Genomic DNA, 18,357 nt, shown 5'->3' with positions numbered 1-18,357 from the left:
CCTACCCTCACCTATGGCCATGAACTTTGGGTCATGACCGAAAGAACAAGATCACGGATACAAGCAGCTGAAATGAGCTTCCTCCGTAGGGTGGCCGGGCACTCCCTTAGAGATAGGGTGAGGAGCTCGGCCATCCGGGAGGAGCTCGGAGTAGAGCCGCTGCTCCTCCACATCGAGAGGAGCCAGTTGAGGTGGCTCGGGCATCTATATTGGATGCCTCCTGGACGCCTTCCTCGGGAGGTGTTCCAGGCACGTCCCACCGGGAGGAGGCCCAGGGGACGGCCCAGGACACGCTGGAGGGACTATGTCTCTCGGCTGGCCTGGGAACGTCTTGGGCTCCCCCTGGAGGAGCTGGAGGAGGTGTCTGGAGAGAGGGACGTCTGGGCGTCTCTGCTGAGTCTGCTGCCCCCGCGACCCAGTCCTGGATAAGCGGAAGACGACGAACGAACGAACGAAATTTTTGTTTTGTATCTGTTATACAGGTCCTTCTCAAAAAATTTGCATATTGTGATAAAGTTCATTATTTTCCATAATGTCATGATGAAAATTTAACATTCATATATTTTAGATTCATTGCACACTAACTGAAATATTTCAGGTCTTTTATTGTCTTAATACGGATGATTTTGGCATACAGCTCATGAAAACCCAAAATTCCTGTCTCACAAAATTAGCATATTTCATCCGACCAATAAAAAAAAGTGTTTTTAATACAAAAAACGTCAACCTTCAAATAATCATGTACAGTTATGCGCTCAATACTTGGTCGGGAATCCTTTTGCAGAAATGACTGCTTCAATGCGGCATGGCATGGAGGCAATCAACCTGTGGCACTGAGGTCTTATGGAGGCCCAGGATGCTTCGATAGCGGCCTTTAGCTCATCCAGAGTGTTGGGTCTTGAGTCTCTCAACGTTCTCTTCACAATATCCCACAGATTCTCTATGGGGTTCAGGTCAGGAGAGTTGGCAGGCCAATTGAGCACAGTGATACCATGGTCAGTAAACCATTTACCAGTGGTTTTGGCACTGTGAGCAGGTGCCAGGTCATGCTGAAAAATGAAATCTTTATCTCCATAAAGCTTTTCAGCAGATGGAAGCATGAAGTGCTCCAAAATCTCCTGATAGCTAGCTGCATTGACCCTGCCCTTGATAAAACACAGTGGACCAACACCAGCAGCTGGCACGGCACCCCAGACCATCACTGACTGTGGGTACTTGACACTGGACTTCTGGCATTTTGGCATTTTGGCATTTCCTTCTCCCCAGTCTTCCTCCAGACTCTGGCACCTTGATTTCCGAATGACATGCAGAATTTGCTTTCATCCGAAAAAAGTACTTTGGACCACTGAGCAACAGTCCAGTGCTGCTTCTCTGTAGCCCAGGTCTGGGGAATGCGGCACCTGTAGCCCATTTCCTGCACACGCCTGTGCACGGTGGCTCTGGATGTTTCTACTCCAGACTCAGTCCACTGCTTCCGCAGGTCCCCCAAGGTCTAGAATCGGCCCTTCTCCACAATCTTCCTCAGGGTCCGGTCACCTCTTCTCGTTGTGCAGCGTTTTCTGCCACACATTTTCCTTCCCACAGACTTCCCACTGAGGTGCCTTGATACAGCACTCTGGGAACAGCCTATTCGTTCAGAAATTTCTTTCTGTGTCTTACCCTCTTGCTTGAGGGTGTCAATAGTGGCCTTCTGGACAGCAGTCAGGTCAGCAGTCTTACCCATGATTGGGGTTTTGAGTGATGAACCAGGCTGGGAGTTTTAAAGGCCTCAGGAATCTTTTGCAGGTGTTTAGAGTTAACTCATTGATTCAGATGATTAGGTTCATAGCTCGTTTAGAGACCCTTTTAATGATATGCTAATTTTGTGAGATAGGAATTTTGGGTTTTCATGAGCTGTATGCCAAAATCATCCGTATTAAGACAATAAAAGACCTGAAATATTTCAGTTAGTGTGCAATGAATCTAAAATATATGAATGTTAAATTTTCATCATGACATTATGGAAAATAATGAACTTTATCACAATATGCTAATATTTTGAGAAGGACCTGTATATGTCAATATATGCATATAGGTATGTTTTTTGTTATTACATTTTCTTTTTCTTTTTTTTTTTTTTGATTGTTCGAAATAAATAACGAAATAAATTAATTCCCATAACATCTTGATCTAACCACCAGCTTAAATTTTAATTTGTAAAGCAAATCTTTCGTATAATGTAGTCAGCAGTTTATTCTCCAGTCATCCACTAGATGGTAGTATTGCTTTAAAACTTCGCAAGAACTCCTTCAAACGTCTAAGGGCAATTTCTTATTTGGAGGAACAAAGTAGTGATAATAATGATAATTTCTTTGTATTTTTACCTGCAGTAAAATATTTAAATGAAAAAAAAAATCATCTTTTGTCCAGAGGACACAGAGAAAGAAGGTGCTCTGATCAAGTTGAACTTTTTTTCCTACCATCCAAAAGTCTGTGTGTGGCAGAATCACTGCATATCACTGTGTATCGTGCTCTGTGGATCCTTTTTTAAATCAGGGACAGGAAAGCAGGTCAGAGGTGATAGGAATATGGATGGAGCTAAATCCTTTGAGAGAACCTGTTAGAGCCTGCAGAAGACTTCAGACTGGGATGGAGGTTCGCCTTCCAGCAAGTCAGTGTGCCTAAACCTACAGCCAGAGCTACAATATATGGTTTAGATCAAATGTGTTACAATAACCTAGTCAAAGACCAGGCCTACATTCATTTGAGAAACTGTGGAAAGACTTAAATTTTTATGTTAGCAGGTGCTGGCCATCCAATCTGACTTATCTTAAACTCTTTTGCAAAGAAGCAGGGGCAAAAAATTCAGTTTATGTGCAAAGAAGGTAGAGACACAAACCCCAGAGGACACACACTTCTAAAATGCACTGCACATGCAGATTTTGTGTCAATGCATTTAAACCACTTTAGCTTTTATCAAGATTTAGAAATGAATTAAAAAGTCACATATGCTGCACAATTTAACAATTATGTAAACAAAACAAAGTACCAAAGAAAAAGATGTCTATACATATTTTTTTAAGCATTTGTACCTTAGTGAATAAGGCAAACATGCTTTTAAGGCTCCTATAAATTGATCAACAAGCTCATTTTAAGTAAAAACTACAGCATAACTCCAAAATAAGAAACTCTCTGGTTGACCAGCGTGGTATTTTTAACCAGCATGTCTGGCAGAAGGAAAACGCTTCCCTGAAAGTTATAATATGCCATCAGCAGACCGGGAGCTATTCTCCTTTGAGCCGACGTGAAAATATGTGTGAGACAGAAGCATCTCCAGCATCCGTGAAGAAAAATGGGGGATTGAAGCAAAGAGGGGAATCTCTTCAGCAAGGGTGGTTCTAGGCAGGGACCAACCGGGGCCAGTGCCCCTGTAGAACTGGTCCTGGCCTCTGTACTGAAGAGATAATACTATATCAGTTTCTTATGAAGATATGCAATGGCACAGAAACCTTTAACTGATTGATCCCTTGGACCAATTTTATTTTTTACCTTCACAGTTTTAAATGGCCTGCACCCAGCGGTTTATCAAGTCCCCAGAGACCCCAAAGCGCTTTACACTACATTCAGTCATCCACCCATTCATACACACATTCACACACTGACAGTAGTAAGCTACATTGTAGCCACAGCTGCTCTGGGACACACTGCCAGAAGTTGAGGCTGCCGCGCAATCAGCGCCATCGGCATCTGAATGCCTTTGTATATGTTTTAAAATAATAAAACTAGAAACATTCTTAGAGTATTAAGCACCAGAATCACACCCAATTCAACATTTTTAGCCAAAGCAACCATCCCGCTGAGTAACAGAGGCGCCTGCAGGATTTTAAAGCCAATATGGTTATCTCTGCGTTAAACCAAGAGAGGGAAAGAGGCTAATCTTTTCCAGAAAACCAGAGCTGTCAGCTTCAAGTCCCTGCACTTCCACTGATGTCTGATCAAGGCAAAGATTTTCATAAAATGCTTTAAATGGACAGAGAAATGGGTTGTTACTACTTACTAGTCATAATATTGTTATTTTTATAGTAAAAATTCCTAACAAACTGATCTCAAAGAACAAAACAAACAGGTCAAATTCCTAAACACAGACGAGACAAACAACCATATACACACCTAAGAGCAACAGTTCTGTATTCGAGTGAATAACATGCAAACTCCATGGAGAAAGAATACAGGACCATTTCATTGGAAGGCAACAATGCAACCAACTGTGCCATCGTGCAGCCCAATATAGAATCAAGTTCATCCATCAATATGGCCACAAAAAAAAAAGAAAATGTTTTTTATTCAACCAGTTTGTATCTCATGGGTAAAGAAACATGGCTCAAAAGATTAAACAATTTAAAAAGAGTATCAGTTTTACAATAATTTATTTTTTTTATGTAGTTTTGATAATTTTCTTTAAAAATGGCTTCGCAGTAATCAACAGAAAAATCTATTGTTGGCTTGATAGCAATCATTCTTTTGTAACAAGCTCCAAGAGTTGGAAGGCCTCCTTGTCATCACCCTAATCTTGTGATCCTTCTACAATTTAGTTCTGGCTGGGCCACTCCAAACCTTTAAGACTACTTTAAACCTAAATCTGCCAACAGTATAAATAATTTTGCCCTTACCTGTAGGCAGCGAAGAGCCTTCTTTTTTTTTTTTTTCTTTTACTTTCTGCCTCCAGCAGGTGGCAGCAATGTCTAAAGAACACAAGTAGAGAAGTAAACGAGAACACCAACATCATTATGGATGTAAGTCTAATCATAAAAACTATCTCTGAGGTTGCAAGTGTCAGGGAAGAAACTATAGACAAACAGCGGTCTTACTTTTCTCCATTGTGAATCATGCTTTGATTTTACTTCCAGAGCTAGTAAAAATTACCAGGGCAATATGTTTGCCACAAGCTATGTAGGAGCCACAGGAAACATGAAGAAGGTGTTCTGGCCAAACAAGTAACTATTCTTCCCACATGCAAAATGCTATGAGTGGACGAAAACTAACACGGCAGATCAGCCTAAACACATCATCCGCACCTCGAAACATGGCTGTGGCAGCATCATCCTGTGGGGGTGCGTTTCTTCAGCAGGCAAAGGGAAGCTAGTCAGGGTTGATGAGCAGATGGGTGGAGATAAATACAGGGCATTTCTGGGGGGTGAAAAAAAGCTGTTAGAGACAGAAGATAAATCTCCGTCTCAGTCTTGGGTTTTTTACAGACAGGTAAACGACCCTAAGAATACAGCCTAGTAGAAGGATCTGTGGCATGATTCAAAGATGATTTCCATCCAATCTGACCAAACTATTTTGAGAAAAATAATTGGATGTATAGATGTGAAATTCTGGTAAATATATACCCAAAATATAGACATTAATCTGCTACTCATTGGTTTAATCACATAAAATCTCTACAAAACAACTGTATTTTGTGGTTGAAACATGAAAAAGTGGAAGGGGTATAAATACTTATGCAAGGCAATGGTCAGGTGGTGTGTACAATTTAGCCAAATAATCAGACCAAAGAAAATTATTTTGTTTGCTTAAGTAATGTTTTCTTTCTCTGAGCAGGAATAACAAAAAAAGAAACAAATAACTTTCACTTGAGACAGTGAAAGTTATTTGTTTCTTTTTTTCAGAAGCAATCATTGTGGGTAGATGTATTGATTGTTGCACCTAATCATTATTCTTCATCCAGATTTAAAAGGCTTGGTCATTTTTCCTCTGTACGTTAGTCAGGTGCACCCTTAGCAGCACAAACATCTCGACTTTGATCCGATACTTGCCAGATGAGATAGCAGGTGTTTCCTCTTCCGTACTTGTATCCAACCAGCAGCCTCACAAATCCAGGTGCGCTGATTGCCAAGCGGAATGAAGGTAGATCTGTCAATTGTGCAGAGAACATCCCACTGTGTAACAGACACCCCCCGGCTGAAAGAAAGCAACCAGCAGGCACAAACTTCTCCATGATTGACTCCTGTGATAAAACTTCCTTTATTCACAATTAGAGATCTGTCGTTGTCATATTTACAAATACATGTTGCAAATAGTTACACCAAGAGACGTAGAGCAGAAGCACAGTTCAACACTGGTCTGAGCATCTCCAAACACTCTCTCGCCCCCAAGTAGAAATCACATAATAAACGCAGTGTAATGGATTATAAGAAGCTGGAGCTCCCTGCTGGTCAGAAGGACCAGTTCAGTTTTCAGTGGAATACTTTGAAGAGCCAACAAGTGCTCCCTGTTGTTAATGCCGCAGGTGGATCTACATGTAACGGTGTGCTGTCATCTGATATGGCAAGCCATTAGTGCCAAATATTGGCACTTTTTCCAACCTGTCTTGTAAATAAATTACATGAAACCACAAAGATGAATGGGTGCGATGTCATGGCACCAGAAACCTACCCAGAACATCTTGGCGTTTTGAAAAGCTCCTGAGTGGCATGGATTGGGGATGGTCCAGAAAGTCCATACTAAACGCCTGTTTATAAATGGCAGTTTAAGGTTTGGGGTTCAATGACCGGGTAAGATTTTTTTCTGGATAAAAGTTCTCCTTTTCTTTACGCTGCTCAGTTGTCCTTTGAAAAGCCACTTATAGGTATAAAATACAGTTTTCTGGAAGGGATTTCGCCAACCCAGTGTGAGTTCTAAAGCATTGCTTTACCAGACATGTTAAAAGAGTAAAGATATTTGGCTCTATTGGCTTGCCATAATCTGAACATTTGGATTTGCGTTTGGGTTAATACACAGCAGCCTTATACTGCATGTCTAAATAAAGTCATGGCTATGAGAGGCATCCAAGAACTCTGTGGGGTTAGACAACTGCTTCCTCTTTTCCGTTCATCAATCCTCTAAAACCTGCTTAGAGGAACAAAAAACCTGTTCTCTTAAAAACCAGTTGGCTTCATACATGAAAGTAAAATTAATAAAATGGTGCCAACTTTGTGTGAAAACCAGATGAGGTTTGAAAAATCTTTAGATCATAACTTTTTGTGTGCTTCCCGTTCCACTTCCTGCAAGTCTAAAATTTAATCCAAGGCTTCAGCTCCAACTGTCTCCTCTGCAAACTGTTTCTATCCCTGTGAGTTATCATTTTTTTCTTTCAAGTTCTGTTTAACTTGTTCGTTATGATTTTTAGATGCTGCCATTCATCTCTTACTGTTGTGACATACTGGTCAGCCCACTTTGGAAGGGTAATCATGGATGGATTTTGGAAAAATTGGACTTGTCTTAAGACAAAATGTTACATTTGGATGTCTTTGTGGCCTGAATTTGCTTCCATTCCTTTGTGCATCAATGGAGCTCTTGTCCTTTTGTAGTCCACACGGACCCTATGGGAGCAAGAGACGCTTCAGTATTCAGCAGAGATGTAATCTACCGGCCGGGGATTGGACTATTTTCTTTAGATCGGCTCTGAGGGGTTATCTGCAGTTCAAATGCTGAAAAATCTAATTTAAAAAATGCTTTTTTTCAATGATGCATTTTCTATTAGCTCAATGACCTACAGCATGTGCTTAGATGCACTTCTTTTTAGTTTAATCCCAAATAAATGCATATGAAATTACGGTTAGAGACTTCTTGCATTCAAGAAAGAGCCTGCAGAACACTTCGCTTTCGTATGTTATAATCCTTAGAAGAAAGAAAAACCAAGAACCGAACTAGACTAAGATGAAATCGGCAGCAGACCTCAAAGAACAGCAGAAATTTTGTTGGTCAGAAAAGCAACGATTGGTGCATCTCTATTAATCAGTCAACGACCTCAAACATAAACTTAGATTTATGGATGGATTCAAGATGGCAGAACAGCTTTGATAACTTGGGAGTTTTAGGCTATATTTCAAATTTGTATCCATGGAGTAGGAGCCTGTCAGACATGTTGAAGAAAAACAAGAAGACATAACATGAGGTACATGAAACCACATATAGTTAAAAGAATAGTTTTACTGATCTTGTACAGTTTGATCAGAAACGGGATTCCAGCGATTCCAGACAGACTTTAAACAAACAAACCTCACTGAGCTTCTTGTCTGTCTTCTAGTCATCCAGATATGAAATAAAACAGCTTCAGACATATTTGGTTGTTTTGTCCCGTTAGATCTCAGAGCTTGCTTTAACCACACAAATGCCGCCGTAAACTTTACTCTGGACACGGTCACGTGCAGATGAAGGGTCAAAGGGAGCTGCGTCATTGTCGGAGAGAGATGTGCACACTCGTTTCACAGATTTGCTTGCAAGACCTTCCGGATTAGCGATCGCCAGTGTGCACCCACACAAACACACAAGCATAGACATTAATCCACTGAGCATTTGGGTCAGATCAGATAAAATTTCGATGTGGGACACTCACTTAAGCTTTAAACATTTTACTTAAAAAAAGGCACAAACTACAATTTTCTGGTAAACTATTTGGATGTAAAATAAAAAAATCTAAACTTTTTTTTCCTCCTCTTTCCACTTTTAAATCAACAATTTCAGCCATGAATGCAGATTTCATCACTGACTGTCCAGATAAGTCTTTATTTTCTTAATTGTTAATTTTTAACCTAAAGCTTGTCCACTGTAATCGTTTTCTTTCCCAAAGTGCAATATAAATAAGAGCTTAATATCTGCTGTCGCTCGTTCTTCCACAGTACCTGAGGCCAGTGACTGTGCTACAAACACCACGTTGAAGGACAAAAAGAAACCTGGTGAGGAACGAACTGAACTCCAGAAGACTACAACATAAAAAGAAGCATTGAATGCAGGTTTCGAGTCTGAAAACTGAGGATTCACTTACAAAAAAAAAAGCAAAGAAAAATACATAAAAATCAGATTCAGTTTTAAAGATGAAATGCTTCCTGTGTCTCTCAGATTGAACATCAGCATAGTTCACCTTTTACCGTGATCCCAAAATACATACCAGAAAAACAAAAAAAAAGAAAGAAAATGTATTTCCTACGGAGCAGATTTCACTTGAACCACCTGAATGGTTTCCCCTGATCAACAGCTGATCCAACAAATCACCTTCTGCATGGGATCTAGAATACAATAACTGCTTCAAACGGCATCATTTTTTTCATATTCACGCCACTGTATTCGAGTTTCATTGTTACAGCTTTTATACGTTTCCTCAAGCTCCCAGTTGTAATGCAGGTACGCTTGTAATTCGTCTGTAAAAGAATCAAAAGTCTCTTGTGGAGTCAGTAGGACTGCAACATTCCTTCAACACGACAGGAGCCGTGAGGAGCGCTGAGAGCGAGAGAGAGGGAGCGCGAAGGAAGGAGGTACATGGTGGCGGGGTGGGAGGGCGAGGAAGGGGGGGACAGGGGGAGGTCTGGGGGTTTTTGTGTAGTTGTTTCCATTTAAAACTGGACAGTGACCACAATGTTTCAAGTTGTCTCCATCCTCTTCCTTCACTTGTGCCTCTGAAGAGCTTTCCTCTTTCTCCTTTTGAAGAAACAACAGCACCTGCAGGAGAGTGATTAAAATTAGACTGAAGTTAGCATCCATTTCCAAGTTTCCTATTGGCACAAAGCTAAAAGACTATTTCACTGTTTTAATTGAGTCTGGACTACATGCGACTATCTCTGGTTCAAAATCTACAATAATTAGAATGATCAGACCTGCACTGGATAATAGGACATAAAAAACACAATTTAAAACAGTTGGGAACACAAGAGATTAAGGCAAGCACAAAAACCAAAGTGTCCTTAGACTCAATTATTTGACACTAATTATAGATTACTCAAAACACAGTTTGTGTTTTATAAAACCTTCACTCTATTCTCGAGACTTAAAAAAAATGAGGATTCTTGGATTACCTAAAACGACCATTAAAACGTTGTCTGGTCTTGTTCTCATCAACCTCAACTCTTTTTCATATGCTGCCTTTTAGGGTTGAGATATACTGGTGAACACTAAAAAACTACATTACTGACAGGCATAATTACTCCAAGCATGCCACTGTTTTAGCAAACACAAATAATCTTCATCAATCTACAGAAATTAGTTTACCACAGCTTAAAATGTGGGCATCCAACTGAAATGCAACCTATGAACAAATTGCTCAAGAGAGGACCAGAAATATTTGAAAAGAAAATGTCTTTTCATACTTGGTTTCGTCAACCACGTCAACCTCAGTGGGAGCAGTGATGGGAGCGTTGGAATGTCCGGCTGTGGGATCATCCGTGTTCAGCTCGCCGTTCGTTGAGCTCATCACCTGCGCCGTTAGAAAAAGAGACGTCAGATTGCTCGAACAGATGACTGAAAGATGGGGATCAACGTTAAGTCAACAATATATACACCTCAAGGCATGGACACTCTAACCTGGACTGAAGTGCTAAGGCAACATCACAGAACTTTACTGGACCATGTATTGTCTTAAAACAAAACCCAGCATAAATATGAATACTAAAGCTGGTTCATATTCCTCCTGTTCATCCTCTTCAAAGAGAAACGCTTTCAACAGTAACAGTAGCTCATTGTTTCATCTTCAACAGATTAGTGCTTTCTAACGAAATGCTTGACAAATGACATTCATTTAGGAACAAATCAAAATGGTTCCCGTTTCATAGCCATCAACTGTCACCTGATTGGGCCTTGGAAAATGAGCTACTTATGGTGTAATGAAAAAGAGGAAGAAGATAAACCTGTTTGGACTCTGCATGTGAATACACATACCGATGCAAATTGGCCCTTTAAAACACGCAGTTCTGCTAAAGAACACTGGGTGGCGTATTTGCAACACATTAACAATGGAGATTTAGGACTACTGGGATAACCTCAATGGGACCTTTGGATTAATGTAAAAGTGGGAACAGCAAAAATACTTCAATGTTTCAGACTGTTGTTCTTCTTGTCTCTTTTAAAAGAAAATTATACAAAACAAAATCTTCTCATCTGCTTAATAAGTTTCAGTTTGGGATTTTTTAATAATAAAGGCAATTTTATCAGGTGCATCTCAAATCATATTATCCATGAACCCAATTTATTTTAGTAATTGAATTTAAAAAGTGAAACTCATTGCTCAGATTGATACATTTAGTTGCATTTATTCCTGTTCAGTTAACGATTTTAGTTCAGAGCTAAGGTTGGACGAATTTACTGACCATTGACGTTTTTTTAAGAGTGACATTTTGTTGTTTTTTGGGCCTAGAGGTTAGGGGCAAAACGCCGTCGGACGTTTACAACCATGTACCCGGTGTCACAAAATAAACTGCTCTGCGGGTTTTGTGACACACTGCTTTGAGCAGCCGGTCGCGAGTATGCAAGTGATAGCATATAGTAATGGGGACTTAAGGCTCTTTGAAGGGAACCGAATCTTCAGGATCCGTTCCCTTCAAAGAGCCATTTAAAAGAGCCGTCGAAATGATGAATTTTTGAAAATGTGCATATTTCGAAGAACAAGCTATTTTACCCTTATAAATAGTGTTAAATATAGAAATATTTGGGAAACCTGGCGTGTAGGTAAAATTTAAAAGCTTCTGTATTAAGTTTAATATTATTATTTAAAAGGTGCAAAATAGAACCACAGTATGTTCATGCATAAATATCTCTTTATGTATATAGTTTCCATACAGTTAAGTGTAAAATATCAAAGAATAAATATCAAATAGCCATGTTGTTCTTTACTACAGGTTTTGTGGACATTAATAGCATTTTAATGCTATATGTAATATAGAAACAAAATAAAGCAAAATGTAATAGAACAGAAGAGAAAAAAGTACACTTGAACTGCTTTGGCAAAAATAAAAATATCACCAACTGCAGCATTAAATATAACTATTAATGCAAAGCACTAATGGTAAAAAAATACTTAACTGGAAACATTAACCAAATAAAGTGTGCAGACGTTTTGTTGCACCACTCTTTGTTTTGTCCTCTCTCCCACCGGGTCACACGTAGCGCTGCACACCCTGGCGCTATGACACATGACGAAGACAAACGGTGACCAATGAGCATGAGCGTTGTATGCTCATACCTACACCCTTTTGTTTTTTGTATTAAATCGCCTAATATAACATAATTTAAAATTAAACAAAATTGAAATTGTAGCATTATAAGCAAGCAAAGTAGTACAAAACAAAGAACGGCTCTCACTAAGACTCGAGTCCTATTGTTCAAGGCAAAGAGCTGTTCAAAAGAATAGATTTGTTCGTGAACGTCACATCACTAATAACGTAGCCTACTCAGCTGGATAGTGAACATATAAATGCTCATGCAAGTTCGTCGCGTTTGAGTCCCTTGCTGGCACTGTACGTCTGCACAAGCGGCACACCGCTTTAGTTACATCCTGTGGTTCACCTCTTTCATCCGGTTTACAACGGTTTCCCAAATAGGAGACTTGGTATTTTTTGTTGATAACCAGTTCATCTATTCTTGGACATTTGTGTTCTAAATTGGCAAATAAGTCCATTGCTCCGCCCACAAAAACTCCAAACGTCACTTGTGCGAACATATGGCCCATCGTCATTTGTTGGGACTGACGAATATCGGTTGGAAAAATGTTCCATATCGCCCAACCTTACTTGCAGCTAAAAAAAATTCATTTAAGAAAATTATAATATTGTATAATATTGTTTAAAAAAACATCTTTTTATTCAGAAATCACTGCAATGTCCATGTACTATAGTATATGCATTCAGTACTTGGTTGGGGTTCCTTTTGCATGAATCTTCCCATGAAGGCAGCAATTAACTTGGGTTGCTTTAATAATAACCTAAGGTACAGCAACTTTATTAGAACCAATAGATAAATTCCTCTTGCAGAGGAGACAGACCAGAATCCATTCAGCATATAATGATGTATTTAATTTCCCTTTGAGATTAATAAAGTATTTCTGAATGCGAAGTTCCAACTTTGGACCACTGAGCAATAAATAGTGCAGGTAAAATATTTCTGAATCAGGAGTTGCTTAACACAAAGAATACCACATTTGTAGCCCATGCACAGGGTGCATCTGTCTGTGGTGCCTCTTGAAGCGCCGACTCCAGCTGTAGTGTTCAAGCACTGGGAATCCCCTTCAAAGTGTTGAACAGGCTTTGCTTCGCAACACTTTCAAGGCTGCAGCTATCCCTGTTATTTGTGTGTTGTTTTCTACCAAATGCTTTCCTTCCACTAAGCTTTCCATTGACACGCAAAACCTCTAAAGAGATAGTTAACATTGAATTTTAAGTGGAGGGCGTTGATAACAATTTTCTAGGAAACTGAATTTTGGGTGTTCGTTAGCTTTAAAACCCAAAATATCCCTCCTATATGTGTAAGGCATCAATGTGAGTTTCACTGTTTAATTTGATTAACTTAAATGTTATATTTGATGACTTTCTGGTTAATTGAGATGCACCTGTATATCATGAGGTTGGGATATTTCTGCATATCGCCTTTGCATGGCTGTTGCTGCAAGCTGCCTACAAGCAGGAGAGCTTTTATTCAGCAATGGGAGCAACATGCAGAGCACACCGGGGTTTCTAAGAGTTTGATTCAAAAACACAAGCAACAAAGAGAGCATCTACCAGGCAAGCAATGTGGGTTCTGTGAGAAGCGGGGACGTCTGTCACAAAATCACATGCATTCATGCATTAGCCATCAGAGCAGCAGCAGCGGTACCTGAACAGAGCCCCCCAGCCGCTCAGCTGTGAGGTGCGACCCCAGAGTCTCCTTATTGGTCACGGGGGTGGGCTGAGACTCACTTCCTTTGGGCTCAGGTGACTTGATACAAAGCAGAAACGGTTGAGGCAGGAAGTGGTGAGAATAAAGGGGGAGGGGAGAGAGGGTTGCAGGTGAGGAGAGGGGTCAAGGGTGAGGAGGAGGCAATGTGGTGGAAAGGAGTGAGGGAACAGGTGAGGGAGTAACACGGAAGAAGGGGGAGTAAATGAAAAAAAGAAAAAAAATTAAAGACGACATCTCTCAAGCAGAAGCAGGCTTGTTAAGACAAACTATGTTAATAGAGGAATAAAGGGAAGCAAAAATTTATTTGAAGCATCCAAATAAACTCATGCAGAAGTAAAAGAACACAGCCTTGATCATGTTGTCTAGAACTTGATTTTTCTATAAAACACAGACAGCAATCAAACTTCTCAGGTGATATCATAGTATTACTTGTGCTGTAGCTAAAAACTTATATTTTTCGCCATCTAAACTCAAACTTTTCCTCCTTAAGAGTCCTGCTATGAATATGGCAAATCATTATAGAGTCTGCTTCAACTAGGATGTAACAGATTTTCGGAGTCATGACCAATGTGCATGGTACAGTAGGAGGTGCTTTGCCAGCATTAAAAAAGGTGGCACGTTGCTTCCAAGCCAATCACATTAAATCCAGAGCAGCAAAAAAAACACGGAGAAGGGGGGAGGGGGGGGGGGGGGCTAGAGTCCGCTGTAATAAGTCAGTCATAAACGAAATGTTCTCCTTCAACAGCTTCGTGGTAAACGATGAGTCAGACTCAACAAGCACAACAGCCTTATCTGTCCCATTATTTATGACAATCAGGCATCATTTATGGATGTTTTATGCATAATAAATCTAACAAATTATTCCACACCTACACATAAAAAAAAAGGCTCAGGTTGCATGCTAACAAAAAACGCTGTGTCACGCACTAAGCATGTAATTAGTCATCACTGGTATGAACAATGCAGTTTGCATTTTCAACTCAGCTGTGCAATGAGCAATGCCAAGGGTTACAAAATGTTGAGACTTACAGTGCCTTACACAAAGTCATAATCTGAACATTTTGTCCCATTACAACCTCAAACTTCAGTGAATTTCATGGGATAGACCAACACATAGGAAGGAATAGCTCTAAGATGGAAGGAAAAGGTCCTCCTACACTGACAGGCCACGCAAGTTAAGCAACCCGAGGTAGCTCTGGAGGAGCTATAGAGATCCACAACTCAGCTGAGAGAATCTGTCAACCAGACAACTATTAATTCTACACTCCACAAAACTGGCCTCTATGAAGTTTGGCAAGAGAAAAACCACTGGTGAAAAGAAAAGCATTTGAAGTTCAACTTAACGTTTATCACAATGAGCCACAGAATCTGGAAGATAGCTAAAACTGTGCCATAGAGTGGCGGAAAATTAACAAGATTGATGGTGTCCACATAATCCTGAACACACCGTCCCCATGGTGTAACATGGAGGCAATAGCAAAACAGGTTGAGCAAAATACTGTTTAGTCCTAGAGAAAAACTGCTGGAGGCTCAAAAATACTTGGGTGGAAGGTTCACCTTACAGCAGAACATAAACCCTAAAGATGCAGCTTGAGTTACAATGGAATGGTTTAGATCAGGGGTGTCAAACTCCAGTCCTCAAGCGTCCTGCAACTTTGCGATGTGTCAATGGGCCAACACACCTGAATTCAATGGCTAAATACCCCCCAGCATGAAGCAGGTTCTACAGTTTGCTGCTAAAAACCTAACTATTTGATTCAGGTGTGTTGAAGCACAGACATCTGAACGTAGCAGGAACCAGGCCCTTGAGAACTGGAGTTTGAAACCTCTAAGATTAAAGCATATTAGAATGGCTCAGTTAAAGACTAGACCTACATCCAGCAGAGAATCTGTGGAGAATCTGTGTTGAAAATTGATGTTCACAAACTTTATCCATCAATCTGAATGAGCTAAAGAAGAATGAGTAAAATCACAGTGAATGGTGGTTCAGGGGGGGCAGAATAGAAAAGGCACACCCTCCTCTACATTTTTACATTCATAAACAAAATTGAAAAGCCACGTATCCTTTTCCTTCCACCTAATTATGCACTACTTAGTGACTACCACATAACATTGCGGTTATATGGTGACAAAAGGTGGAAAGGTTTAAGAGGTATAAATACGTGAGCAAGGCACTGTATAGGAAGCCATAAATTATGTCCTATATTCCACATGACTGCCCTTAGCTACAATTTCTCCATTTCCGCATTATGTTATCTTATTTTTTAAGGCTGGTCGTCTGATAAGGACTTTAAAAACAAATCAAAGTGTGAACAAGAACTGGCCTTGTTCTCCAGGAAGCTGCTTGTATAATGACGGTACTAAAGTGGTCCGGCATGGAAAGATCGTTCAAGTAGATGGGCTGGGTGTGGTGTTTGAAGTTGATGGCCTCACCTGGTTTTTGGTCTGCTGTTGTGCTTTGTCTCTGTTGCTGGGCTGCAGGGGCGTGTCACTGGGGATTGGGCCTATCGGTGTGGGCTGTATGGAACAGAACAACCACATCAGTGTTCAAATAAAGACCATTTCTTCAGAGGGACATAAAATGAGGAAAAGACGTAACAGTACTTACGAGAGATTTGCCGACCCAGTCGTACTCGTAGTCAAAGATGTAGCCGTTTCTGTCAAACAGGTCAGTGAAGAGCTTCCTTAGATAATCGTAATCTGGCTTCTCAAAGAAGTCCAGCCTCCTCACATAGCGCAGGTAGGTGGCCATTTCTTCTGTTACAAAAGAACACCAGCCAGTGAGAGCACACCAAATCACTAAGAAGAATTGACATACATGAAAAAGTAAATGGTTGCTTCTACTGACCAGGAAAGCTCTCACACAGCACTTCAATTGGGGTGGCTCGTTTGGTGTCTCCGATCTTCTGATATCTCTCTTTCAAAGTGTCAGCCTTAAGTGGACAGAGGTTTTCATATTATTTATACTATAAATTTAATCATATGTAGCTGTGTGAAATGAACAGATATGATAATCAAATTTGTTTAATCTTAGCCTTCCGACCACATGACTGATGAAAATTCCTCTGGACCCCAGTGATATTTATAGCACTTCATCCTTGTTTGTATTAATCCGACACAGCACTTTAGATTTAAAAGTGATTCCTTAAATGCACTGAAACGGTTTTGCTTCAAGCAGCAGCAGTGATGGCAAAATACAGAAAGCTATAATAAATACTTGATACATATTTCTCCTACTCTTCATTTATCATTTAATACTTTATATGTGGGAGGAAATCAAAATCTGGATTGACACAGGTGTCAGGTTGTGGATCTTTAAAGAACCTGGGTGCAAGCTGCATGTTCACCAGGTACTTTCAAATTGATTTGCTTCAGTGAAAGGTTAGAAACTGTTCAATTCAGTAAAAGAGGGTTCCCACACATTTTCAGGTAACATTCCATACTCATCCAAACTCCATTTTTTTTTAACATCTCAATCCTTTATACTTTGTTTTCGTTTGTGTACTTCTAGAGTGGTCAGGCTTTTAATGTGGAGCCTGCAAAAACTGCACAGTGTGAAGCAGAGGGAGGGATGGAGGAGGCTGGGTGGTAAAAACTGGCTAACTGACAACAAAAATGGATGGATAATGACAGATTGATTATCAGCTGGATGCGTGGATGAACCGAAGGATGGATGGATGGATAGAAGAATGAATGGACAAACAAGCGTACATGCAGACAGCTGCTATGTGGATGGATGGAAACACAAATATTTCTCCATGCTGTATTCCATTGTTTCCTACTTATCCCGACCTAGGAAACACCTACACTCCATACTGTTCCAGACTTTACCCTGAGTAAAAGTGTGAGAAAACTTGTTGCATTTTCTTCCTCATAATATTTTAGCCTTGAATCTTGGGCTTTCAACACACAACAGCATAGAGGGTTGTTCTGGCCTGAGCCATGCGACATCCCCCACATTCATCTACCAAGAGCTCCCACCCACACAGCAACTGTTCGGTTGTCTTTTCTTCGACTGTTCTTCGATATTGATGCCTTCAGAAAGCTATGCATGTCTCCTGCCTGCTATAATTTACAGCTGGGGCACTTTTGTTGATGGCCTTTCATAGTGCCTCAGGTTCTTTCAGCGATTAAAGTATACGTCATGTGAGGAAGTTTGTTAGTGATTATGTAACAAGAGAAAATTAGATGAGTCACAGCTCTTTGCGAAAACAATTCAACCTGTAATGATTGCGGTGGTTCAGGCCAGCTTTGGCAACAATATTCAAACATTTAGAGTAAATGTTTTATCATAGACATTTCAAGCTAGCAAACTGTTGTGCCTTTTCTTTGCTTGGGTCCACAGAATCTTTAGCGAGCATCAGCATTTATTTTCCAGCTGTTCCTTATGGTTAGTGTTTGAACAGCTTTTTATTTGAGCTGTGCGTGTTAAAATTCATGAGCTTTTCATGTACGTTTACAAATAATCAGGTGGTGAATTTCTGTGCATATAAAAAAAAGGAAAATTGAACAGAAACCTGTTTTGGTATCAATCAGACTTTACAAATTCAACATCTGGGTCATTTTTGAAATCATCCGAAGACCTCCAAACGTTTTTACCAGTTTTGCACAGGAAATCCTCGTCTCTGTCTACATACCTTTAATGTGGCTTAAATGAAATCAGTAAGGAAACCAAAGCTTTTCAGAATATATGTACTG

The 18,357-nt window shown here is 40.1% G+C and overlaps 1 protein-coding gene across 8 annotated transcripts in view; it reads right to left on the bottom strand.

Annotated features, from left to right (window-relative positions):
• Positions 1-5,987: 5,987 nt before the first annotated feature.
• Positions 5,988-18,357, bottom strand: part of csnk1g2b (casein kinase 1, gamma 2b) — a 51,050-nt gene continuing 38,680 nt past the window's right edge. For 5 of the 8 annotated variants that reach the window (XM_047374761.1, XM_047374764.1, XM_047374763.1 and 2 more), the window contains 6 exons: positions 16,508-16,592; positions 16,268-16,416; positions 16,093-16,176; positions 13,597-13,698; positions 10,104-10,210; positions 5,988-9,459 (listed from right to left, as the gene is read on the bottom strand). In XM_047374761.1, the coding sequence (XP_047230717.1) occupies positions 9,405-9,459; positions 10,104-10,210; positions 13,597-13,698; positions 16,093-16,176; positions 16,268-16,416; positions 16,508-16,592 (582 nt within the window). In that variant the 3' untranslated portion in view covers positions 5,988-9,404. The remainder of the gene's footprint in view (positions 9,460-10,103; positions 10,211-13,596; positions 13,699-16,092; positions 16,177-16,267; positions 16,417-16,507; positions 16,593-18,357) is intronic. The other 3 variants (XM_047374766.1, XM_047374767.1, XM_047374768.1) reach the window with 3 other exon arrangements.

This window comes from Girardinichthys multiradiatus, chromosome 9, assembly GCF_021462225.1.
Source record: "Girardinichthys multiradiatus isolate DD_20200921_A chromosome 9, DD_fGirMul_XY1, whole genome shotgun sequence".
Lineage (NCBI taxonomy): Eukaryota > Metazoa > Chordata > Actinopteri > Cyprinodontiformes > Goodeidae > Girardinichthys > Girardinichthys multiradiatus.
The sequence above is the reverse complement of the archived record's forward strand: the minus strand, read 5'-3'. Positions and strand labels throughout refer to the sequence as shown.